Genomic DNA, 24,643 nt, shown 5'->3' with positions numbered 1-24,643 from the left:
TAAACCTAAATCTAGCCTCTTAGCGTTGTTTGTGTCACCCTGGCAGTTCCCAATTATAGATCAGATTCACTGGTCCCTTTTGGGTAATACTGTCAAAGACTAGTCTTCTCACTTGGTGTATCTCAACATATGCATAAAATAACAAACCTGTGAAAATGTTGACTCGATTGGCCATTGAACTTTTCTGCATAATGGAAGAAAAAACACCTCGACGCACAAGTTGTGTGTTTTCAGATGCTTGATTTCGAACACAAAAAAATCTAATTCTGAGGTCTCGAAATCAAAATTCGTGGAAAATTACTTCTTTCTCAAAAACTACGCTACTTCAGAGAGAGCCGTTTCTCACAATGTTTTATGCTATCAACAGCTCTCCATTACTCGTTACCTAGTAAGTTTTTATGCTAAAAAAAAAACCAATAGTGCCCATATTTCAATTGCCTTCACCTTTTTGCAAACGTATATGCAACCTATTGTACCTCAATTGACTTTATAAACCCGTAATCAAAGTAGGCCTGTCTTAGTTTCACCAAAAGATATTGTAATATTACAGGGAGGGTATCCCTTTGGTAATTAGGCCTTCTCCAAAATTAATTACCGATAGGAAAACTTACTTCATAAGGAAGAAAAAAACACAGCTATCGATAATGTATACCATTTGAGAAGTGGTAGAGTATATTTATATATAGGTCACTGCGCAATATAAATGTCCGTATTATTAGTGATTCCCTTCTTAGGAATTCGTTTTTTGGGGACGTAATTTCAGTGTTTCAGGCCTATCATATTTACCTTAGCTTTGCAAATATATTTGAAACAATCCAACTAATCCAAAAAAAACGAACCGTCGTTGCCTTTAACGGGCGGGTTCATCGTTCAATGTTCAACAATGTTTGTTTTTGTTCGTGATTCGTACACTTTAGACTAAATCTGATTTTTTTTACTTCCATGTTTCGAAACGACAATTATTAGGCTATTTGCATTGATTTATGTCTCGGGCGTTATGGGCCGTGGTGAACTGAAAGAAACTGGGAGCCACAAGTACGTCATAACCCGCACAATGACGCGCCTGCGCATAATAATTAGGGGAAACCCCAGATGTAGTAGCGTTATTACTCACGACGTCTACACACACTGCGCGGTCTCTGCTACGATTGCGAAATAACAACAACAAAGGGGTGAGAACTCAACGCTTTTGGGGGCAAAATGGAACTGAAAAGGGGCTTCATTACGTCATCTACTAGTTCTGAACAGAAACAGGTAACCTTGATCAAGTAATTGTAGATTTCTTCTACAGTTAAATGTTTTTAGCTTCACACACGACATACATTTGTTTGTACATCCATAGAGCAAGGAACAGATTCCTTTATACAATAGCAATGTACTACATGGTGTGCATATGTACATGGTGTACTGTACTGTGTAATTCGTGTATAGTCAGTAACAATCATGGCGTCCCACTTCTAGTGTAGAGTTTGGCTACTTCTAGAAACTATCATGGCTCCCCCATGACGGAGCCTTGTTTATAGTTTCTTGAAGTAGAGTTTGTTGACATGGCGAAACGACACGTACCGTAACTGCTATTGCTAAACACATGTGTGGTGTTTAAATAATATTTCCATGTACTATTTATGATTTTATCATGCTGGTTTCCGTATCCATCCTGCCACCACTTTTTAATTGGTTTAGAAATAAAACAGTATCTAATTTACTCAAATAAATGAGATTTTCTTTTTGGTAAAAATTTGAAAAAAAAAAGGTGGTGTTAGGTCCTTACTCTATGGGTACAGCAAGTTTTCCGATACTGTCATACAGATAGTAATTGTGGGATTCTGCACTTACTCATGTTTGTTCCCTTCCTGAGCTGAGAGAGTCATTAAGTTGGCGGTTTCGTTAATTGGCTTATTTAAGAATGTCGGTCATGTATCAGAGGCTAAGCCAGGTGTCTTCTTAGTTGCGATAACGTAACCTTCCTGCCGATGCCGTTGGCAGATGGTTACGTTATCGCAACTAGTGTCTTCTATGCACTCTCACTTCTGTAGTATGCAATAAGTATTTCAGAGAGCAGTGGATTGGAGACCAAAGTCCGTGGGATCAGATAAGCTTTTAATTGCTGTGTTGTCTAAATGCGATAATCGTAACCCTCCTTCCATCGATCCTGACAGTCTGCGATCATCTGGAGGACAGGATGAAAACGGCAACCGTTTGGAGGCAGGAGGGTTACGATTATCGCAACTAACCTGTTGTCATTGGTGTCTGATTAGTCATATCTGATAATATGTACCGTAGGGGTACTTCTAGTTCTGGAGAAGTACCGTGGGGGCCGAGGTAAACGAAGCAGACATTACATAAAAAGCTAAACTGCGATTTATGCATGTAAGATAACTGGTTACATTTAGGGTAGGGGGGCCGAGTGTGAGGACCCACCCACTCCAACCCCCATTAAAAATATGCCTTAAAGACACTGGACACTATTGGTAATTGTCAAAGACCAGTCTTTTCACTTGGTGTACATGTATCTCAACATATGTATAAAATAACAAACCTCAAACCTCAAAATTTGAGCTCAATTGGTCATCGAAGTACATGTAGCCTTGCTCAAGGCAGTCGCATTATTCGCTCCGAAAAGAGACGCCGCTGTAAACCCACCCGTATCATACACTGTGCTTAGTGTGTGTGTATTCACACCGCACGACCCATCCCAACCGTATACACTGTCATATTGTTCAACGCACACCGTACGAGTACGACTACTATGTACAAGTCATCCGCACTAACCCGCATGCGGAGTAAGGTTTTATACTAATAATTATTTTGAGTAATTACCAATAGTGTCCACTGCCTTTAAGTCCAAGTTTGAGTCACTGACCATACAATGTAAATCAGTATTTGTTTTCACATTTTATATTATTATAGGCTACCTTTCATGTCGTCATTGTCAATTGTCATTTATCACAATTTGCCTTTTCCCCCATTGAAAGATTCTGATTTCTCCCCATAACATCATTTTGTTTATCAACCCTCAAGAATATGTTTAAAAGCTGTACGATAATCTTAAACAGTTTACTAAATTTCAAAGAAAAAAATAGACATTTCAAATTGCCTTTCTCACATGCCTAAATAGGCATTGGTTAGCTTCAAATAGTAAATTATGTTTTCTGTCCTGCCAAACAGACACAAACCCCAAATAGGTTACATAATTAATAGGTTGGATTCTGAAGGCCTGAATAATAATAATACGGAACTGCACTCAAGCAAAAACGAAAGGAAATAACCAACAACAATTTACCCACAAAAACCAAATTTTATTTCAGTACATTTTGAGGAAATAGAAAGCACATTACAAAGTGGACTCAGAATATGTATAAATCCTACCGTGGACTTATGGCTCTACAGAGCTACAGTATACGATTCCTTTGGAACCATGAACATAGTTTAAGTATTTTTGACCATGTGAGGGCGTGTGTGAACTACATTTGCGCAATGCGACAGATAGGCCTACCCTTTTAAATATTTAACCTACGCAAGCCTTAATAAATACATAACTGCGATTTTCAAAAATAAATTTCACTTTTGCCTTTTTCTTAGCTACTAAAAATATTACTTTTAACAGGTGAGACTGAAACAATAACAAAACATTGGGATGACGTTTATTGATGTACTTGGCATCAACCAGTTAAAAAGTTTATGTAATAAGAATCAGGGTGTAATCTGAAGCTTCGATTCTCTGCTTGTGACGTTTCCTTGTCTTATCGAAAGTATTGGTTCCAGTATAGCACAGTTGTGCTTACATTAAATCATTTAATTATGACTACTCAGATCTAATAATAGTAACATATAGGCCTACAATATGAATGACAATTCACTGGGCTTTTGCTGCTTACAAATTTGTTAATTGAAACTATGCCCTGTTATCAATTCAACTCAATAATCAATCAACAAGCCCCAATGTCATAGCTGCTTAAGCACAGAAACTGCTAAGTGCAAAGCAGGTGTGCTTACCAGCCAAACTATTACATTTTATTTACCATTCACAACTGGTATCCTGCCAATATTTGCTTAGCATGAATTTGTTGGCACTGTTATCTAAAAGCAGCTCTGTGAAATTGGGCAATGGTCAATGTCCAATAAAAGTGATAATCGACAAGTGATTGGATTTGATGCTGAGTGTAGGGGTCTCTCATAAACCATGTGACTCCAATGAATGACTGTACAACAATATGGCATAATTTATATGCCTGCTTTGACATAACTCCTGTGTTGGGAATTTTTTACATTCTGAACATTGAAAGATTTGTACCATACGCACTATTACACTCACTTTTAAAACTAAAATGAAAAAAATTCCAGACACACTGCAATTCCAAGCGAATTGATTGTTTGGTACCATAAAGGAAAGTCACTATCCTTTCATTCCTACAAACAAATATTCACACACACAAAAATATTTGAAGAATTTGAAATGTACTGTTCCTTTTTAGCATCATTACACTCACTTCTTAAATTAAAAGAAAACATTCCAGATGCCACTGCAATTCCAACCATTCAACTTGATTTGACATTTGATTTTTCCCTGTACAAAAAACTATTCATACACAAAAATATTCTTTCTAAACAATTTAAAATTGTGTACCTTTAAAAGAACCATTATACTCACTACCAATTTAAAAGAAAAAATTTCAAATGCCACTGCAATTCCAACCAACTTCCTACAACAAAAATCTATTCACGAACGAAACAATTCTTTCTATTTGTACCTTTTAGGCACCATTACACACGCTTCTTAAAATAAAAATTCCAGATGCACTGCAAATCCAACCAACTTTATTATTACCTATGAAGGGAAAGTCAATATCATTTCTTTCCTACAAAAAATCTATTCACACAAAAACTATTCACAGCCATAACTCATAAAGTTACCCCCCAAAATACCAGCTTAAACACAAAATAGTTACAAATCAACGTAGTACATAATGGGCTAGGCATAAATATGTATTTTGTTTGAAAGTGTTTTGATTAAAGCAACAAAAGAAAATGGAAAAACAGTAAGAGATAAATCACAGAATGGGAACATTTATTTTTCCCCAAGTGCTGCAATTGTGATAATTTGTTGCGAAAGCATTCTTAATGCTATCATTCCTTAAGGAAGCAATACCTGTACTTGCAAAATTAAAGCGAGGAATGAACACCTTTTCCTCATTTACACAAAAGAAATGTTTTTTTTCCTGCTGGTGGAACTTGGGGACTGTCCTGAAATATGTACCATCTTTGAATACTGCAGGAGTTTCGGAGGGCCATGTCTTGACAATGTTGATTGTTGTACATTTGACATAGCAGGAAATGGAAACTTGCAAATTTTTGTTTGTTTCTTTCTTTGATTTTAGTTGGTCTATTTTTAATCACCAGTTTGTTGGATTGTTCTGTTGATGGGAGATTAAAACTTTTGGGTTTTAGGGGCAAAAAGCAATGTTTCCTCCTCGACCTTTGCTCACTTCATATTTTTGCTTGTTCATTTTGACTTGTGCAATGTACATTAAAAAATAATATGTTTTGTCTGTTGTAACTTTTGAAAAGTGGATGGAAAAAAATATGACAGTAAAGAGGCAGGTATTTTGGTGAGAATAACTCTTCATTCCCACCACAGTGTATTTAAGTATAAAAATATATTTTGGGTTCAAATCATGTGTACAAGTTTTGACAACAATTTTCTTTCTAAAATTTGATTGTCCCAAAACGAAAATTCATTTTGACCCTTTTTTCCTTTCTTAATATTGTGAATTACATACAAATATATCTACTAAAGCAATAAAACTGAAAAGTATTGAATACGTGGTAAATAGCAACACAAAGATACAATTGTGGTATTTGTTACCTAGTAATAAATAAAAATGTTTACTTCCAGGTTTTCAACCAGCAATTATTATTTACAGTTAGTGTAAATATATTTTCTTTGAGTCTGTACTTGAAGTACCTTTGTCTAAAATCCATAACAATCTTTAACACAGTGTCACTGAGGCATCTACAACGATTCCCTCGCAGCACACCGAGTTCTTTCCGTACAATTTCATTCTGACTAGACCCCCACAGCACACCGATGTCTCAGTGTCTATGTACAACTCCCCGCAACACGCCCCGGTAGCAGATGGTAGATGCATTCTCCCATCACATAGAGTATACATTATTGTTGAGTCATCGTCGGCGGACTGTAAACTCCGGCAAGTTCTACTCCCGGAAGCCTCTAGTAAGAAGGCCGGGATCCTGGCGGGATCGTTCTCCGAGCAGCAAAGATGGCGTTGAGGATTGTATTGTTGGTTTCCACAGCAACTCATTGAACCAGTTGGGTTGTTATGTAGGGTATCCTCACAGCATTGCTGGTCTGAAGCCATGGAGTCGTATGGCGTCGATCCACAGCACATCAAATCTGGTGTCTCTTTAGGATATCTGTCATGGAAGTTTGAAAATTTGAGGATAATTATCGTAAATTTAAAAGTGTTGCTAAACCCTCCCAAGTCTTAAAAAATTTAACTCATGTTTTCAGAAAATAAGGCAATTTAAATTTCACCACTGACGGAAAGAGTGTGAAATTGGTACAAGATTTTTCTTGTGTAAACTTTAAATCATATGTGGGCCGATTCACTATTGTTGATGTTTGTGTGGTGGGTGGTCATGTCCTAAATTCCACACGTGCCACTTTATGTTACACTTTCGTTAAGGAAGTTAACTGTTGCAAACTTTTGTAGAGGAAATGTGGTTTCATTGTATAGCTGTCAGGCAGTGTGTAGGCTGGTCCCTTTTCTATTGCCATAGCATAGAGAAAGGAACACTTTCTCTATGGACATTGAGGAAATTGGAAAATCAGATTTTACTTTCTGTGTTGTGTATACTATCCGCTGATATTTTTGTGTGAAAACTGGGATGATATAATGGGGTTTTTGTTGCGACAAAAGATGTGTTAATTTTTGTAAACTGGAACTGTTATCGTCAACCAATGTCCTTTTTCAAAAATCTCCACCAATTATGTGGACAGATATTAAGAAACAAACAATACTAAATTGGCATATTTGTTTCTTGTGGTAACTCACTAGAATATGGTGGCAGGACATTGCGTAATTGGTTACCAAAATGAAAGAAAAGGTAAATTGGATAAGGAAAATAAAGTTTTCATTTGTTGTTTATCACCTGAGAAGGAAAATAAACGTAAATAGTTTGGAGGAAGGACTGCTTCTTATTTTGCAAGTTTGATTTATTGTTGGTCAATACCTGATTGATGACATCAATTGGACAGGAAGCAAAACAGAACTAAAGAAGAGTTTTTGTTTCCTCGCTGAATAAAAGGTTTTGTTTTTGTTATTGTTTTAATCACCCTGAGGGGCAGGCCCCTCAATGGCAAAACAGCCTAACTCAAAAAAAAAGTACAATTTGTGAAAAGCAAGTTGGCAGAGAAAAAAGCAATGCACAGAGATTGGCTGCTCTGCCATAAAAAAACAGATGACAGTGTAAAAAAAGTGGCCTAGCTGGGACATGTTACACTTATAGTCTGCTTTTTTGAAAATTGAATGAAAACAATAATGCCATCAGTTTACCCAGAAAGTATCTAATTTAGGATACCATTTAAAAATACTCTGTATTTTAAACTCAATTCAGCTTTTGGCTGCAAAGTTGAATGTTTTTTAATAAACGAATAATAGTAATATTATAATAATACCAAAGTATTTGAACAAAATTGGAAAAGCCATACTCGAGCTCGCCTATGGGCGACCGAGTGAGTGAGTGAGTGAGTGAGTGAGTGAGTGAGTGAGTGAAGATGTTTGAGTGAGGCTGTTAGCAAAAGAAGGGCCGGAGTGGGGGGGGGGAGGCCAATGCTTACATAACTCCGCTGCAGCAGATTTCACCGGTGCTGTTGTACAGGGATTTGCCACAGCAGTCACCATTTGGCTGCGGGTAGACAACTCCATCACATACGGTTTCTATCAGTTGGTTAAATGCTGTCCCTCCATTGCAGTCTCTCCTGAAACCCCCAAAAGATAATTGGAGACTTCCATCGCAGCATATGACACTTAAATCGGCCTGTTCTATTATAGTTGTGCCACAACAAGTCGTCCCTGTAAAGACAAATAAATGAAGACAGATTAAATGAAGTTTCATCTGATTTGCATAATGTGTGTTGGTTAGGGTCTGCACCTTCAGTAAGCTTGTCATGTCACTAGTCCGTTATCTTTTTCACCTTATTTCATAAAGCATAGGAATACTTTTCAACTCTGAACAAGCCTGTTGCCTTTAACTGGTTCTCAGGTGTTTTAACTGGCGGACCAACTTTTTATGGGAGAACATTGTAGGTAACAGTCGATTATCTCTGTCAATTGTTTTTCTTTTTTCGCAGTATTGTTCTCCACCCACTGCTGTCAATTTTCCTTAAAAACTGTCATTGGCAGATTTCTTTTTTTTTATGCGCCAGGAGAGTTTTTCTGACAGATATGGCGCTTTACAAATGTGTGTTAATATTTTTATTTAATAATTAATAACAAAATTGCTTTGATTTAACCTTGACAGACTTTTAAAATGACTTCTGAATTATAAAATGGATTAGGGCTAGAGTGGGGGGAGGAGTCTGGGGCATATTGGAAACCAACAATAGCAGAAAACGCGTTAAACAAAACAGTAGATTTACCTTTAGCAACTCGTTCATGAAGAACACCCCCACAGCAAATGTCTCGCTCTGGGTTGTAACCTCTGACCCCATCACAGCACTCCCCTGCCCCAAATTTGTTGACACCCGTTTCGTACACCACCCCTCGGCAGCATGTCTGGTGAGGACCAATCAGGATCAGCCCACAGCACTTGTGGTCGGACGGGTTGTAGGGTTGGTTCCCACACAGGAGTGGAAACAGCGCCATCTCCGAGACCGAACGGATGATTCCATTTTTATCGCAGGTGTGGGTGGTTGTATCGTAGGCTCTGTTTCTACAGCATCTAAAAATGAAGGCAATTTCAGGGTGTTCTTAAATATCAATCTTAACACTTCTAGTAAGGTTGCCTTCGTGAGCAAACTAACTTTTATTTAATTACTTTAAAGAGAAATACTCTGCCAGGGTCAAAACTTCAGGCTGTTAACTGCCGTTTGCATTTGTACTAGGTTATGAATCGTATATACACTTAAACATGTTTAATGTGCTCGGACAAAATCATAAACATGAAGTTGCCTTCGTGAGCAATCTAACTTTAATTTGAATTGTTTACACTAGATTAGTTTGACATACTTTGCTGTAAGGGCAGGGATGTTGTCCACTCTCCCACTACAGCAACTCTGGTATCTTGGTATGTAGGAACGAGTGCTTCGATGACAGCACATCTTTTGGTTGCCATTCTTGTCTTGAAGGGAATGAATGGTGCCCATACAGCACATCTCAGTCAGAGGGTCTAGGATGTGAGGTCCGCAGCCGTTGCTGATCCGGGTCTTTGATCTCACCATCCCATGAAAACAAACCTACAATACAACATTTTATGATTGTTAGTAAATGATTGAACAGTTTTATTTCTCAGCCACAAGGTACTTCTCACAAACTCTCAAAAATCCTCTTTGTATTACTGATTAGTAATTCTTTAAGTGCCCGCTTTTTTCTGAATTTTGATTCTAAAATGACCAGTTTTTTCGTATGCTTTTTTTAAATTTTGTTGAAACAATTTTTTGGTACAGTCTTTCTCACCAAAGCAAAATCTTGCTGATTTATGTTGCCTTTTTTCATCCCAAAGCTCAAATTTTTTCCTGAGTGCCCTCTCGTGATAACATACATACTACACATTATGACACTTTTTGAGAACATAAAAAGATTATACGCAATTCTATGATAATGGTGCTTTCAGAATACATCAACTAGATCATACATGTACATTGTATGCCCAAATAGCAAGTGCTTATTACTGGGCTAGTCATTCCAATCTCATCAAAATCCTAAAATGTTGGTGAGGAGTGACCTAGGAGATGAGAATATTTGAGGATTGAGGTCACCTGGGCCCAATTGCGTAAAGCCTTTAAACACACAAATTTGCCAAGCACTAAACAGGTTCATCTAGGGGTATTTTCTGCTTAACAGCTTTTTGAAATTGGGCCCTTGAGCCAATAGGCCTGTGAAGGGTTTTAATCAACACAAAAATAGAAAACCTACCTGCGTTTGGGAATTATAGCTCCTTGTTCGACGCCAGTTCCTGCTCAAGCAGAGCCGATCATCCGTTAAAGATGTCTTCTTCACAGGACGGTTAGCGTTTATATCACACAGATGTGTGTCTTGAAGAAGATATCGTCCGCAACAAGAGCTTGTATTCGCTGGAACATCTGGGTAGAACACATCTATAAGGAAAAGGGAAAAAGTGTTATTGTTAGCGGTAGTAGTTTAGAGATGGGTGGTCCGTGATGAAGATAAAGGGGGGGGGGTGAGAGGGAGAAGACATTGTTTTATTGTTACATAAACTTATTTCATAAACTGCATTAATAAAGAAATTCTGTTCAAAATTTTAACATCTGAGATTTCTCAGATTGTTAAAAGTCTCACCATTTGATCTTCCTACACAACAGGTTGCCTTGCTCGGATTATACGCCAACATGCCCTTTTCCTTATCTCGGCAACACTGACCACATCCGACTGGGAAAACCTCCTCGCCATGTCGACCATTGGGGCAGCAGGTTTGTGTGATGGGATCGTAAGGCCTCTCTCCACAGCAAACGTCACTTGGGGTTGATTTACTATGGAGGGTACCGGCACAACACAGGTGAGTGTTACTGTTGAAAGCATCTGTTGAAGATGAAGTGGAACCAGTGTCGTTTAAAAAAAAAAATTAAAAATTATTTATTATTTTTGTTTAATATTGTTTGTATTGCTACATTTGTGAATCAAGTTTGTAAGTAGGCTAAATGAATAAAACTATTTTTTTTGTGGACCATTTACAACTCTCATCACTACCTTGGTTTTTTGTTAATCTCTAGCAAGCTCTGGTACAGCAAAGGCTGAATTGGGGACATTTTGAACATCAAAGTAAAAAGATAAAATTGAAATCTAGTCAAAAATGCTGGGGAAAAAAAACTGGAAAACCAGTCAAAGTGCACAAGGCACAAATGAAGACAGAAAATTAAAATTTGCTTTAAAAAAACACAGATTAATAACAATTACAAGATTATCTACAGGTACATATGAGCAGACGAAGAAAACATTTTCAGGAAAAAAAGGGGCAACAAATCAATTTTAAAATGTGTTTGCACCAAGCTGATATATTAATTAACAAAGTTTGACGTTACCTTGGCCACAACACTGCATTGCTTCGGTCTTTGGATGCAGTCGACCCTGACAACATATTGATTCTGTTTGCAGGTATGAGAGCTGTCCGCAGCATCCCTGAACTCCGCTAACCTCCGGTATTCCATCCTGAAGGATGCCAAGACAACATGATGCTCTGTTGGGGTGGTACACCTGACCATCGCAACATTTTCCATTACCTGCAGATGGATTGAAGGTAGGGTTTTAGATTGATTTTTCTCGACATAATGCTAATTTTACGTAATGGTGATATAAAAGCAAAATAATTATCAATAAAAGTCACCTGTGAAAGTTTCAGCTGAGTCTCCTACACTCTGAGAAAAGAGCAAAAAACTGTTCCAGTGTTTTCACAAAAAAACATTAAGCGAGGTAAAGAAAGTAGGTACCAACCGCATCTCCAGTTTCAGTCAACCCTAAAAAATCTTCTCCTTTTCAAATGTGTTGAGGTGAAAAATCATTCAAAACCATATTACTACAAAGGAATCCTCGTTCAAAATAGTTGATACTATCAACAGCTTCAGTATGTTCTCATCAATTACTTTTTATGGTCTTTAATTTTTAAATCTATGACTCTTCCTCCTACTGTTAATATTTTCCCATTATTCAGCTCTCAGCTGCCATGGACAAAAGTGATTTTTAACAACCATGGGTAAAAGCTATAATCTTCAAAAATAATGATTCCATTTTGTAACCAGATGCCCTGTTTTTAGTTTAACTTCAGGAAGATTGGACCACCCAAACTCCAGCCCTAACTGCCACCCCACCCTAGCTATGGAAGATGTGATTACCGATTGGAGAAACTGCATCTGCACAGCAGAAGTCTGTGTGGGGGTCATAAGTTACAGTTCCACAGCACTCCATTCTTTCCGATGTCATGTTAGATACCGTTTCACCACAACAGAGTTGGTGTGACGTGTCATAGGATTGTCCACCACAGCAAGCCATTCTACTGTTTCTTGAAACAACCTTAAACATGTAAAGGAAATACAGTAAGGTTGTAACATATACAGGGTTTTGCCATTAACTTCTATGAGCTGCCTTTGATATTCCCTCTTAACTTTAATTTGTTGTCAACCCAGTTTTTAAAGATTTCCTTCTGAACAAAAACTAGGTTTGTTTTGAAGGTTTTGTGAACAAGTATCAAAACAACTGAAGTTGTTGGTGTAATTAATTGTGATATCTCAACAGTAGAGGGCAGTACTGCCTTTGTTCTAAGGAAATGAATCATGCTGGGCTTTTCATCAAGGAAGTACTTTCTTTTTTCAAACAACAGAGGGCAGTACTCCAAGTTCTTGGAGTGAATTACCAAAAGATGAAAGGATAATCATACAATCAGAAACAATGATTGTACAGTATATCATTGTTAGTTTAATATAAACAGTAGAGGGCAGTACTGCATTAGGATTTGATTTCTTTCTTTCAATTTGGAACTTTGACTTGATGTTACGATGACTCAAATTATTGTGGACCACTCTCACTCTCCCATAAAATGTTCTGAAAATTTACCTCACTGAGTATTCCATCGCCTGATTGACAACACCTTTGAATCACAGGGTCAAAGGTCAAATCGGAGCCACAGCATTGACCTTTGCCCTTCCTAGGTATGAGAGACATTCCCATGGAGTTGGTTACTGAGCAGCATGTGTCATGGGCTGCATCCATAGCATGTCCACCACAGCATGTGTTCAAGTCTGGGGAGAGAAATTGTACACAACAAGAGGGTTTCAGGCTAGTCTTGATCCTCAGTATTTATCTTTTTCTTCAGAAAATAGAATTAGCCTTATCATTTTTAGCCTTTGAGAAAGACTCTGCTAGGGTCGAAACGTCAGGCCATTGACTAACCCTTTTTCTTAAGATTTTGTAAAAATTTATTTTCTTTTGTATGAGTTTTGAGGCATTGCATGTTGAGGTATCAATATATTTTTAGTTTGCAGTAATACCACATGTTTATATCTTCTTTGCTGTTTGGATTTGTTCATTTCAGAACTAATCAATCTTCAGAATTCTACACAGCAAAGTTTATATATATATATATACACATGTTGTTACCCCAAACTGAATAATTATACAATTTTTTGTTTGCCTTCAAAACAGTTTTTCAAATTCATACTGTGACACCCTGAACTCTTTTTTCATTTTTCACTGAATGTTTTTATAATACATCTCCTAAAAATATTGTTTTAGCTATTATTTGTTAAATTGCTGAAGACATGGTGTAAAAAGTGTGGTTCATGCATGAACAAAAAAGTGCCAATTTTAAAAGCTTGGTATAAAGTTGATACTGGTGTTTATCTTCCGAATCAAAACGTGGAGCTTGAGAGAGACAAGACAAATTTTGTATAAAAGCATCCTTAAAATCAGTTTCTTAAAGGCACTGGGCACTGGGCACTGGGCACTGGGCACCTTACAGTATTCTCACTTGGTGTATCCCAACACATGCATAAGTAACAAATCTGTGAAAATTTTAACTCAATTCGAAGTTGCAAGAGAATAATGAAAGAAAAAAAACACCTGTTGCACAAATTTGTACTCGTTCAGATGCATAGTGAAAGGCTTCACAGGCCTGAAGTATTTTTATTAATTGGATGAGAAAATACCTTTTTCTCAAAAAGGAGCCTGTTTATACTATCAACAGCTCTCGTTTACCAAGTAAGATTTTACGTTAACAATTATTGAGTAATTACCAATAGTGGCCAGTGCCTTTAAACGAAATGTGCTTAACTGATTTCAAAGACTGGTGGTACATGTACACGTTTCTCGATAGATGGTGTAAATGAATTTCTTGAAGAAGAAAAATCTTGTTAAAGGTAACTATTGTTCCCCATGCAGAACTAGCTTACCGTCTGTCATAGTGTACACTTTACTGCCACAGCACATCTGGGTTGTGACGTCATAGGGGATGTCGCCGTCGCAACACTGTCGCTGACCAGACACCGACAGAACTTCCTGCCCACAGCAACTAGATGACAAATTGTCGTATAACTGTTTCCCGCCTAAAAACGCACAAAAGTGTCTGCATTTAGTCAAGATGTAGTGTTCAAACAGCAGTTTAGGTTATTGAAATTGTCACGTACTTGATGACATAAACATTGTCAGCTATTATAGTATTACGCAAAAAACACTTTAAAATTAGTGTATTTCATAGAATGACAATTTAAAACTCACTTATTTATTTGCTTCTGAATTTCATTTTACAAAATGCCTATATTATCAAATTTAGAGATAAAATAGCATCTGCTAGTCTTCTTTAATAATAAGAACGAATGTTTCAGCACGGTTTCACTACTGAAGAATGTAAACAATCTGAGTGTTTCGTTGGCGTCCACAATGTGACCCCAGGTTGCTCATAATGTGTGGTAGAAGAACACTTTTGGAGGGAACGGAATATTACTCGTCTCAAAACCAACGATGCCGGATGCCGCTTGTCGCATAATATGAACAAGTGGAATCATAACCATCACTTTCGCTTTGGGGTGGCTGGGATGGGGCGGGGAAGGGGAGTGGGAGCAAAGACATAATTTTGGGGTTATTTAATGTACCAAAACTTTTACGAATTTTTCGTTTCCATTTTGGGGTTTCCTGCTACTGTCTGTGACCATGGAGCTATAACAACCCTCGAATGCTTATTAAAAATTGCAGTGGGAAACATTATCAGGAAAAGGAAGTTAAGTACAAATTGCAGTTCAGATTCACCGTGAATTCACGCTCGAGTTGATTTCTCACTCTACTGTTGCTTTAAAAAAAGTTACAATTTCATAACTTAAAAAAGAAAATCTCAATTAAAAGAAAATAGGGAATTTCCACTCCCAGCACAAAACATCAACAACAACTCGTGATGGTGACGTGTTGCCATTTGATCCTTGGCCCATTGTCAATGACGTAGTGTAGACGTCAGAAGGGGAAGTTCAAGTTTTGAAGTGGGGCACAACGTTGGCACGATGCTTAACCAAACAAACACCAAAATGAAGACCATTGATTTTAGGGGGAGGTACGAGCATGGCATCTTTGACTTCTCACGACAGAACTGTAATCACAGCTTTTATTAGACAAGTTTTACCATATGGTTTTATGCTGGTTGTTACATATTGCCTTCTTCGTCTCCTTAAAAGTTTGGAGGCTGGGGATTTTCTAAAGAAGTGTCGAGCAAATTCCCCGGGGGTCTTAATTTTATAGAATTCCCAGCTGAGCGAAAATAAGCAGGAAACCAGTCACAAATTGCACGTGTGGCATGGTACTTTAGCTGGTAACCTTGTTCTGGTATATAAATTATAAGCAACATTCTGCTCACTGCATACCTTGAAGTACGCAAGCAGACGACACTGCTTAAAGTCTCAAGCTGAGCGAAAATAAGCAAAAAACTTAGCTGGCAACTTTGTAAGCAAACATTCTGCTATCGGTTACATTTATGTGCTGAAGCTGCTCTATGATATTGCTCTCTGTTTTTTTTTTAAATCAGGCGTTGGATTCTTCGAATTTGTTCTCGTTTACATAACTCGTCCGATGACGTAAATTCTGACTTGCCCACTTACCTTGCCACTTATTGACATTTCTCAGAAGACGTACGGGGGTGTAAGACTTGGCATTGTTCGGGATTTGTGGGCTAATCGCTAAGGCCCAGTCCAAACAACTTCCAAGGACGACTTAGGGTTTGAAATTTAAGTTTCAACTTTGGGGGATAAATTATTCCCACAAATAAAGGCCTTTTGAAGTAAACCGAAAGAAATTCAAATCTATTTATTTTGAAATAACTTGGCGAGAATATTTTGAAAACTGAAAATGGTATGCTCGAAATACTGTATACAGAATGGCTTTCTTTTTATTTGTATATAAAAAGGAAGCCATTTTATATACAGTATTTCGCTTAGTTGGTATACAATACAGTAATATTGAAAGTAGTTTTAGGACTGCTTCAAGCGCATAACTAGTTAAAATAACTGATTTTGCCAAAGCCATTGTTTCGAAAATGGTATGTTATGAGAGTCACTCAACCGTTAATGGTATGGTGCTATCGTGTGCATCAATGCTAAGACTATTTTTGTCAAAAAGGGAACAAATTCTGTAAATGGCCATTGTTATCAGATATTTCATAATCACTGTAGGTAAATCCCTTGCCATGTTTCTCATTCATGTTCAAAAGGGACGTCCCACCATGCAAGATGATGAAATTGGGGACAAAACAAATTGTGCTTTTGGCACGTGCGCCATTATTGTTTAAAAATAAAACTTACAGCAGTTTTGACCAATGCCGTCGCTTGCATCGTGTACGTGACCATCACAGCATACGTGGGTGATGGGACTGTACTCGATTTCAGTGGAGGTCACGGGGTCCTTGCATGACAGATGCTGAACTCTTGTTCCTAAATAAAGTAAAACACAAGTTATTGAAACATTTGGCAAACCAATAAACACATACAAACACTGTCCTTTGAATTGGGGTGATACTTTTCACGATGTCAATTTTAACGGGAAAATAAAGACTAAATCCATAAACATTAAAAATGTCGTCTGCTGTTCTGCTCGAACTGTATGTCCATGTGTTTTGGCACCATGGACAACTTTGAAGCACTGATGACAAAGGTCAATGTGCAAAGTTGACCCGGGAATGCAGGTTATTTCCCCACGCAATAACAAAATTACAAGTGTGTTTTTAAGAAATTCCCTTCCGTATATTATGATATTAGTCTAGGTTCAAGACGCTCGTGCCTTCGCCGATAGAAAGCGTCACTCTTATAACAGGGTGTCTTGAACCATAGAGAAATGTTCTTTTTCTATGCTTGAACCAAAACTATGCGGGTTACATTCAGAACGATGGGCCGTGGAAACACTTCGCGGAGAAAAGTGTTTTATATGTCTGTTTTAAAGTTTCTGTTCTGATTTGTGGTATATTTTTTGCTGAAGAAAATGTTTAGTGTGAACATAAAAGAATAATAGGCCTAAAATGTTAATTGTTAAGCAACACGTGTATATGTTAGTGATAAATGAGCAAAGGAGGTTTCTTGAAGCTACATTTTTCTCTCATGATGTTTCAGCATTCAAGAGGGACCAAGACGGGAATGGAAAGCTGAAATAAGTTTGTTGTTTAGTAAAGTTTTCCATTCATGAATACACTTGTGAGTAAATTGTTCTCAAAGTCCGGGAAGTCATTTTAATTTGCTGAATGGTAAGGCCTACAGTATAATAGTGAAGAGTTCAAGGGTTATAGGCCTACTCATTTATTACGGTACGCATGTAATCAGCTTATTATATCCAAATGCAACACTTTGCAAGTACTATATGCAATCATTTGATTAAGTAATGGATTAAAATTATCTATTGCCTATATCGAATCGTCCACTGTAGCTCAGAAAATCCTAGAAAATAAAGATCGTTCATTCGGAAGAAACTTGTTCCACTGAAACAATAAACTGCTTCGTGTGTTTCAGTTTCTCGTAAATGGAAATCACTTCGTCTTTCTTATTACAAAAACATGTTTCACACTTTTCCCCGAAATGGTGTCGAACAGAAGGTTATCAAACGCGCAAAAAGCATATGTCGCACATACGGCATTTTGCGATGTGATATCAGATGGCTGTGGGAAGACAATTTTCCCATCTTAGTGCGGCCATCTTGATTTCTCTCATCCAAATAGTTAATTATATGCTCTTTTTATGAGCAAGGGCTTGGAAGGCACAGTTTTTGGATGACATTTTGTTTGCCTTTCCTTGGACGGCCTCTGCTTGTTATATAATAAGTATTGTATTGTCCGAAGAACTAAAATAAATTAATAAGTAAATATAACGAAACCGAGGCAGGAAGGAGAAATGGTCTGGGTTTGTTTTGTGCAATGAGTATTAGCGTTACCCACTGTGATGGATATACGGGGAACATGACCAAGATGGCGGCAGTGTGATAAAGCCTATTCAATTATTTTACTACCGAGTCGTTTCTCAAACCAATCATTATTGAACGTCCTATTGACGTTATATTTGAAGAATCATCAACAAAAGAAAAACAAGTCAAAGTTTGTTAGAATTTACAACAACAAAAATGAAAGTTTACTGTGAACCGTAAACTTGTTGAACATTTGTCATTCCTTTGACATAAAGAGAAAGTTACGTTGTGAGATTTACTTTGAAAAGATTGTCCCAAAGAGTACAAGCTTGCACATGTCTCAAAATTATTATGATGAAATTTTGAATTGCGTTGCATAATTACATAGGCCCTTTTTCTGAGAGATGACCAACTCAGATGTAATTCCAACGTGCTGATCGTTAGTTTCAATTAACCCTTGAACGTTTTAACATCTTGTCATTTAAAAGTTTACTGTATTTTATATACATCAACAACAACAAAATCCTTTTTGCTATTAATTATCATAATAAGAGTGAGTGAAATACTTAACTTCATGCCGGCACTTAATTTTTGCATCGCGTGCTCGTTCGATGTCGGCAAGGACCGCGAAGTGCAAAAAGAATAGGTTAAAACACTACATTTTAAATTGTAAAGAATGTCTATATTTTATTAATGTCAGAGGATTCTGTCCCAATCAGTTTTTACCAGAATTTGTTTCAATGTTCAAAAAGGTCATTATTTAAGCTTGGAGTTTGTCTGCTTCTTTATTTGATTATCTAAATCACAATCAGCAGGACAGATAAAAAGTACGGAATTTTTTGAACGAGGATACAAACCGGGATCCGTTCTCCTTAAAGAGAAGGTTGGGTGTCCTACTTGATTCGCAGTTAGGCGGAAATATTCCTCTTTTAGTTTTGTTATTACAGTTACTTTTCAGAGAAACTTTGCTTTGCTTTCATTTGCAAGATATTATTTACCTATCTTATGAACTTTTAGATTTTTTTCCAATGTTCGCTAGGTTGAAATCCTTGTACTTCAGGCCCCTCCTTAACTCCTCAGTTCCGGTGCGTCTACTTCTGATAGTCGGCCATCGAAGGCAAAGGACTTTATCACTAAATTTCTTTAAGAAAACTTCATATTGCTTCTTTGTTTTTACCTTGGTGTAATATATTTCTTCCTCGTTGGTTTAATTGCAAGTTCAGCACTCACCCACATGGAAAACGCATCGATACAGAGTAAATTCGATTTCCAACTCAAACTATTATTCACTAACATAATTTGTTCATATTTATAAAACTATTCTCGTTGTACGAAAGGTGCAACAAATTCACATGAACACTGGAAAGTATTAATTATGGGAGTCCAAAATCAGTGAGACCTACTCTTAGGTATACGCCTATATACTCTTTAAAAGTTGGGGGAAAACCCCACTTTGAAAATAAGTTTCTCATGATAATTAATGTGCAACTTACCACTTACGAAAGCCATCATGAACAGTAAAAAGTGTGCGGTAGATACACTCATTTCAAAAAATGACGATTTTCACCCTGGTACTGCTGTCAAAAAGCAAATAAATTAAAGCACTGAAGGATACTTGAGCATGGACGATTCACGCACGTTGGGGCTTGTACCGCTGTATTGTGACAGAACTTTGCAATCGGTTTATTTTTATATGTGTGTAATACGTCACTGGCCATAAATAGATATTATAATGAGCGCTGTATAAACCCCCTCCTTTTGGGGGGCCGATTTCCAGGTCGGCCTGTGCACATAGATGGCCAAGGCTGTCATGTGACCTGGAAACCGGGTCAATTCTGACCTTGGTCAAATTTCATAAAGCACATCTGTGCTTAGCAATTTTTTTCTGATACGCAAAAATTTGCGGGGAACCAGTCTCAAATAAAATAGCCTGAGTACTATTTTTGTCTGGTAACTTGTCTCTGCTATTGCTAAGCAAGATTTCTGTGCTAAGCTTTTTGTGCTTAACAGTTCTATGAAATTAGGCCAGGTACAATTAATTTTTTAGTTCTTGGAAGACTGACATCAGCATAAATCCTGGGTCAGAAATCAAGACCGTTTGACCTTCAAGTCAAACGCGTTTAGAATTCAGATCAGACTGAAACTTTCGCGAAGGTTCGTCTGTAATTCTGTTGTGATGAACTAGGGTTGAAGTTGCGTGATTGATGCAGGACGGCATATAAAGAGACCTTTTGACGCCATTTTTGACGAGTCAGAACTATCTCGTTGTTTATAAAGCAATCGCACCACATCGGTCAACAGTATTGTCCAAACGGGCCCACACTTCGTGTATCACAACTTTTATATAAAATAACAAACCCGTGAAAATTTAGCCTCAATCGGTCCATCGGAGTCGGGAGAAAATAACGGGAAAACCCATGTTTCCGCACGTTTCGCCATGTGACATGTGTTTAAAATAAATCCGTTATTCTCAATATCGAGAATTGATAACTGTTCTAATGTTTTCTCAAAAAGTAAAGCATTTCATAGAATAATATTTCAAGGGAAGTCTTTCACTATTAACTTCTGTAAACCCTGTAAGTAGTTAATCTGTGAACTTTTAAGTGTTGTTCTGTTCAGAAAGTGTCCAATGGTTTTAACGAAAATTAATTGTCATGTTTTCGCTTGCAAATCTGCGTTGTCACGGAAAATGGCCGAACCGCCTCAGAGTTTGTTCGTAAGAATCGTCCCAAGGTAAGCTTACTCAAAACGGATCCATGTTTTTTAACTCATTGTGTCCTAAACGGTAAACCCAAGTCGATTTGTCATCCAACAACATCCTGGACATTTTTTGCTGTGTAATTATTTTACTTTTTACGTTAATTTATGTTAATTTTAAAATTATGTTTTAATTTGCAAGGATTGCAACTCATTGTTGTTATGACTTGGTTCGACATTATTGTTCGTTGTAACAGTCTACATCATAATTTTTTTTATAAAGTGTTTTCGTTTTTATTTTTACCATTTGGAAACAAACAGAGTAACACACTAGTTTATGAGAAAGTCTGCAAACTAACGAATTAACAGTGAACACAATTAAATAAAATGATTCGTTTTCATTGAAAAAAATACCCTTTTAATTTTAGTAATTTTGGAACATGTTCCTGTAAAAAGCTTATGGATTGAGCGATCACGTTGGAACAAAAAGGCCACGGAACTAAGTTCGCGGTAGTTGTGAAACAACTGGACTGATGAAGTAGTGTGTTCGGTCGATGCCTAACTTTTTAAATTTCATTTTTTTTTCTCGATCGTATCCAATTAAAATATCACAATTTCTATTGCCATAATTGTATCAAGTGTATATTAGTCCCAGTATTTCAGTTTTCTGATGTTTATTTAACGGACTCATTAATAAACCCATTTAATAAACACCTCCCCGAAACCGTCAAAAGAATAATAGCTCGTAGAAACAAGGCGTGGTCGAAATGTTGACGTCACGACATGGTTCTAAACTAGCTTGGTCTCGCCAAAACATAGTCAACTCAAAGAATGAGTCCATATCCGTAAGTTTACAACAAACTTTCAATGTTTTTTATTTTTCTTTGGCAAGTTTTGGATGAATCATTGTGTTCAAATCACGGATTTTCTTTAAAACGATTTGATACATATTTAACTCCGTAGGCTATCTTCAGTTCTGATCAAGTTTGCTGAACCAGTTCCTCCTTTAGTTTACACTGTTTACCACAAAGATGTGGCAGAGAGACCGAGCAGTGTTGAATGCCGCTGTCAGATGCAATTGTGTCTGCCATGCAATACTGTCCGCTCCGGACACTTTTGCATATGCAATTGTGTCCGGGTCTATGCAAAAACAGTCCGGTGGACATGTACATTACTGTACATGTATGTGCGCGCGTAAGCGAGCGTGCATGCAGCGAATACCCAAACGGCCGAACATTTTCCATGTCATTCATGACATGAACAGTCAGCTTGTGAAAAAATGGCAAACGTGTTCCGTCGACCAAGGGCGTTTAATATTCTGCAAGGACGGTTTTGCACGGGGCGGACACAATTGTATCATGCAGCAGCGTCCGGGCGGACACGATTACATATGCAAAACCGTCCGGCGGACATTATTGCATATGCAATAACGTCCTCCGGATAGTAATTCATAGAGGACATAATTGCATGCGTCTGCGTCTGCGTGCAAAGAAGCTTGAATGAAAGAAAGGCTATTGTTGACAATGATACAACCATTGAACAAGGACGTCGGACATAAAGTGGGGCAGATGGGGGAAATACCGGTTAGTAAATAGACGGAAATGCGCCTTTCAAATTCAAGCACAAAGATTGCAACAACAGTCATCAGAGTATTTTTATGAGAATGATATTATTATAGTGACATCGCATATAAAAAACATAAATGTAAAGCTTTGATTCGCGTGTTATTCTACCCATCATATTTTTTAAAGGCAGAGTGGACACTATTGGTATATTGTCAAAGACTAGCCTTCACAGTTGGTGTATCTCAACAAGTTCATAAAATAACAAAGCTGTGAAAATTTGAGCTCAATCGGTCATCGAACTTGCGAGATAATAATGAAAGAAAAAAAAACACTCTTGTCACACGAAGTTGTGTGCGTGTAGATGCATGGTTGATTTCGAGACCTCAAGTTCTAAATCTCGAAATCAAATTCATGGAAAATTACTTCTTTCACAAAAACTATGGCACTTCAGAGGGTGCCATTTCTCACAATGTTTTATACCATCAACCTCTCCCTATTACTCGTCACCAAGAAAGGTTTTATGCTAATAATTCTTTTGAGTAATTATTTTGAGTAATTACCAATAGTGTAAACTGCCTTTAAAGGACATTATGCGATAGGAATAGCCAAAATATCATTCTCGAAACTTTCTTTACTCTTCAACAATAGTGCGCTAAAATATCCATTATGCTCGATCATCGAAGGGACCTGACGTGCTTATGGCTATTTGCATAATATGGTCTTCGTCTGACATAAAGAAAGCTCATCCTCGAAAACAAACACAGCAAGAAAAGTTTTCTAAAAGTATAATTGGTTTTATGTTTAAGGGTAACAGCCTACAACTATAATGTTAAATTGGCCGGGGTGAGAACGGCGGAACCAACCTTTTTTACTATAATGTCAGTGTCACTCTCTTTTTATACTTTGTTAAACCGTTTATAGAGAAGTTTTGTATTCTTGTTAAAACTATTGTAGTGCTTGTTCTTGTAGATCTTTTAATTTGCAATTTTCTATATGTGATTTTTAATGCTTGCTGGCGAATAAATTGAAAATGAAATGAAATGAAAGTTTTAGCTGAGTTGAACGAGGCCTACTGTCCCAGCTTTGAGTGAAGGCGGAAACAGAAAAAGTTCCATTTTAGGCTGACCTGTGTTTCAGACATTCAAACAATGGGCTTTACTGCCGAGAACCGTGTATTCCTGGTTTCAAAATTTTGATGGGGGAAACCCTTTTCTGTAAAGAATGGGAAATGGGAGCCGGACCCACGCCTATAAGGAAGCAACACGGAAGTGGGGGACAGGCCCTGCCACAAGATCACTCGCAACTAAGGTCATCATGTGTGTCATCATGTTACCTGTGACATCACATTGAGCCACAAATCCTGGATTTACTGCAGGCCAAACAGTGTAACTACTTATTGTTTATAAACAGACTAAATTATGAAGAAAGTGACACTTTTCAAAACTTGTTATTCTTGCCTGCCATGGAAATCTATAAGAGGGTGTTACTTTTTTAAACAATGTGGTATTTTTTTTCTGTTACATTTCAAATGTAAGACAGCATGGTCTGGATGAAACACCATACAAATGCATGGGTTCAAATCCCACCAGGAGCCTCCGACGGAAGCTCACAACTGTACGGGTCTGAAAGTCAGTGTACTAGGCCTACTTTTGGATTGCCAAACACCAGTAGGCCTATCCGCACTTGCCTAACGTAGCCAATGTAAACAAATCTGTGAAATGTGGACCCAATCTTGTTCACCGAAGTTGCGATAAAATAACGGAAAGAAGAAAACACCGGATTCGAACCCATGCATTTGTACTGTTTCATTTAGACGCATGATGTTTGTTGCATATTAATGTGCTTTCAGATACTTTGAGAAAGGCTTCAGGCGGTGAAACATTAGCTCTTTTTTCTTTTAAATAAAGCAATTCTTAAAATTAAGAATACCCACAGCAATTTGTTATAATTTATGTCATACCTTATAAAAACAAAAGGGCATCAATTATTGTTAAAACTTTGGGGATATGCTGATAGGTCTAAAGTTTGAGCAGACCGCTTTGCCAACCATGCCCGAATTTGCTTGCAACCAAGAGGCCATGTAAACATAGTTGTATGATAAATTCAACAAGTAGTTGGAACCGAGTCATAAAATTGGCTTTTACTCAATTCATTTCTTATTTAAGCTAGTAGGTTGAAGTTTTTCCCATTGATGTTAATTTTTGGCCAATATCATCTTGCCCGCGGCCGCCCACGTAAAGCAGACTTGTAAAGTTCCATTGGTCATCTTCT

At 37.4% G+C, this 24,643-nt stretch overlaps 1 protein-coding gene and 1 long non-coding RNA gene across 2 annotated transcripts; one reads left to right on the top strand and one right to left on the bottom strand.

Moving 5' to 3' along the window:
• The first annotated feature begins 1,121 nt into the window (after positions 1 to 1,121).
• LOC139933747 (uncharacterized) lies at positions 1,122 to 12,148 on the top strand. Its single transcript, XR_011785619.1, has 4 exons — positions 1,122 to 1,254; positions 10,565 to 10,758; positions 11,355 to 11,496; positions 12,011 to 12,148. It is a non-coding gene; the product is annotated as an uncharacterized lncRNA (long non-coding RNA).
• Positions 3,304 to 19,682, bottom strand: LOC139954529 (uncharacterized). The gene is made up of 12 exons (XM_071954410.1): positions 19,604 to 19,682; positions 16,529 to 16,657; positions 14,141 to 14,293; positions 12,807 to 12,991; positions 12,089 to 12,266; positions 11,282 to 11,479; positions 10,542 to 10,781; positions 10,158 to 10,339; positions 9,252 to 9,478; positions 8,663 to 8,964; positions 7,862 to 8,096; positions 3,304 to 6,435 (listed from the first exon to the last, which is right to left on the bottom strand). The coding sequence occupies exons 1-12, from the start codon at positions 19,653 to 19,655 to the stop codon at positions 5,991 to 5,993; spliced, it is 2,526 nt and encodes an 841-aa protein (XP_071810511.1). The 5' UTR covers positions 19,656 to 19,682; the 3' UTR covers positions 3,304 to 5,990.
• Between the last annotated feature and the right edge of the window lie 4,961 nt (positions 19,683 to 24,643).

The sequence above is a fragment of the Asterias amurensis genome, chromosome 1 (assembly GCF_032118995.1).
Source record: "Asterias amurensis chromosome 1, ASM3211899v1".
In the NCBI taxonomy this organism is placed as follows: Eukaryota; Metazoa; Echinodermata; class Asteroidea; order Forcipulatida; family Asteriidae; genus Asterias; species Asterias amurensis.
This window is presented reverse-complemented; position numbering and strand designations above follow the sequence as displayed.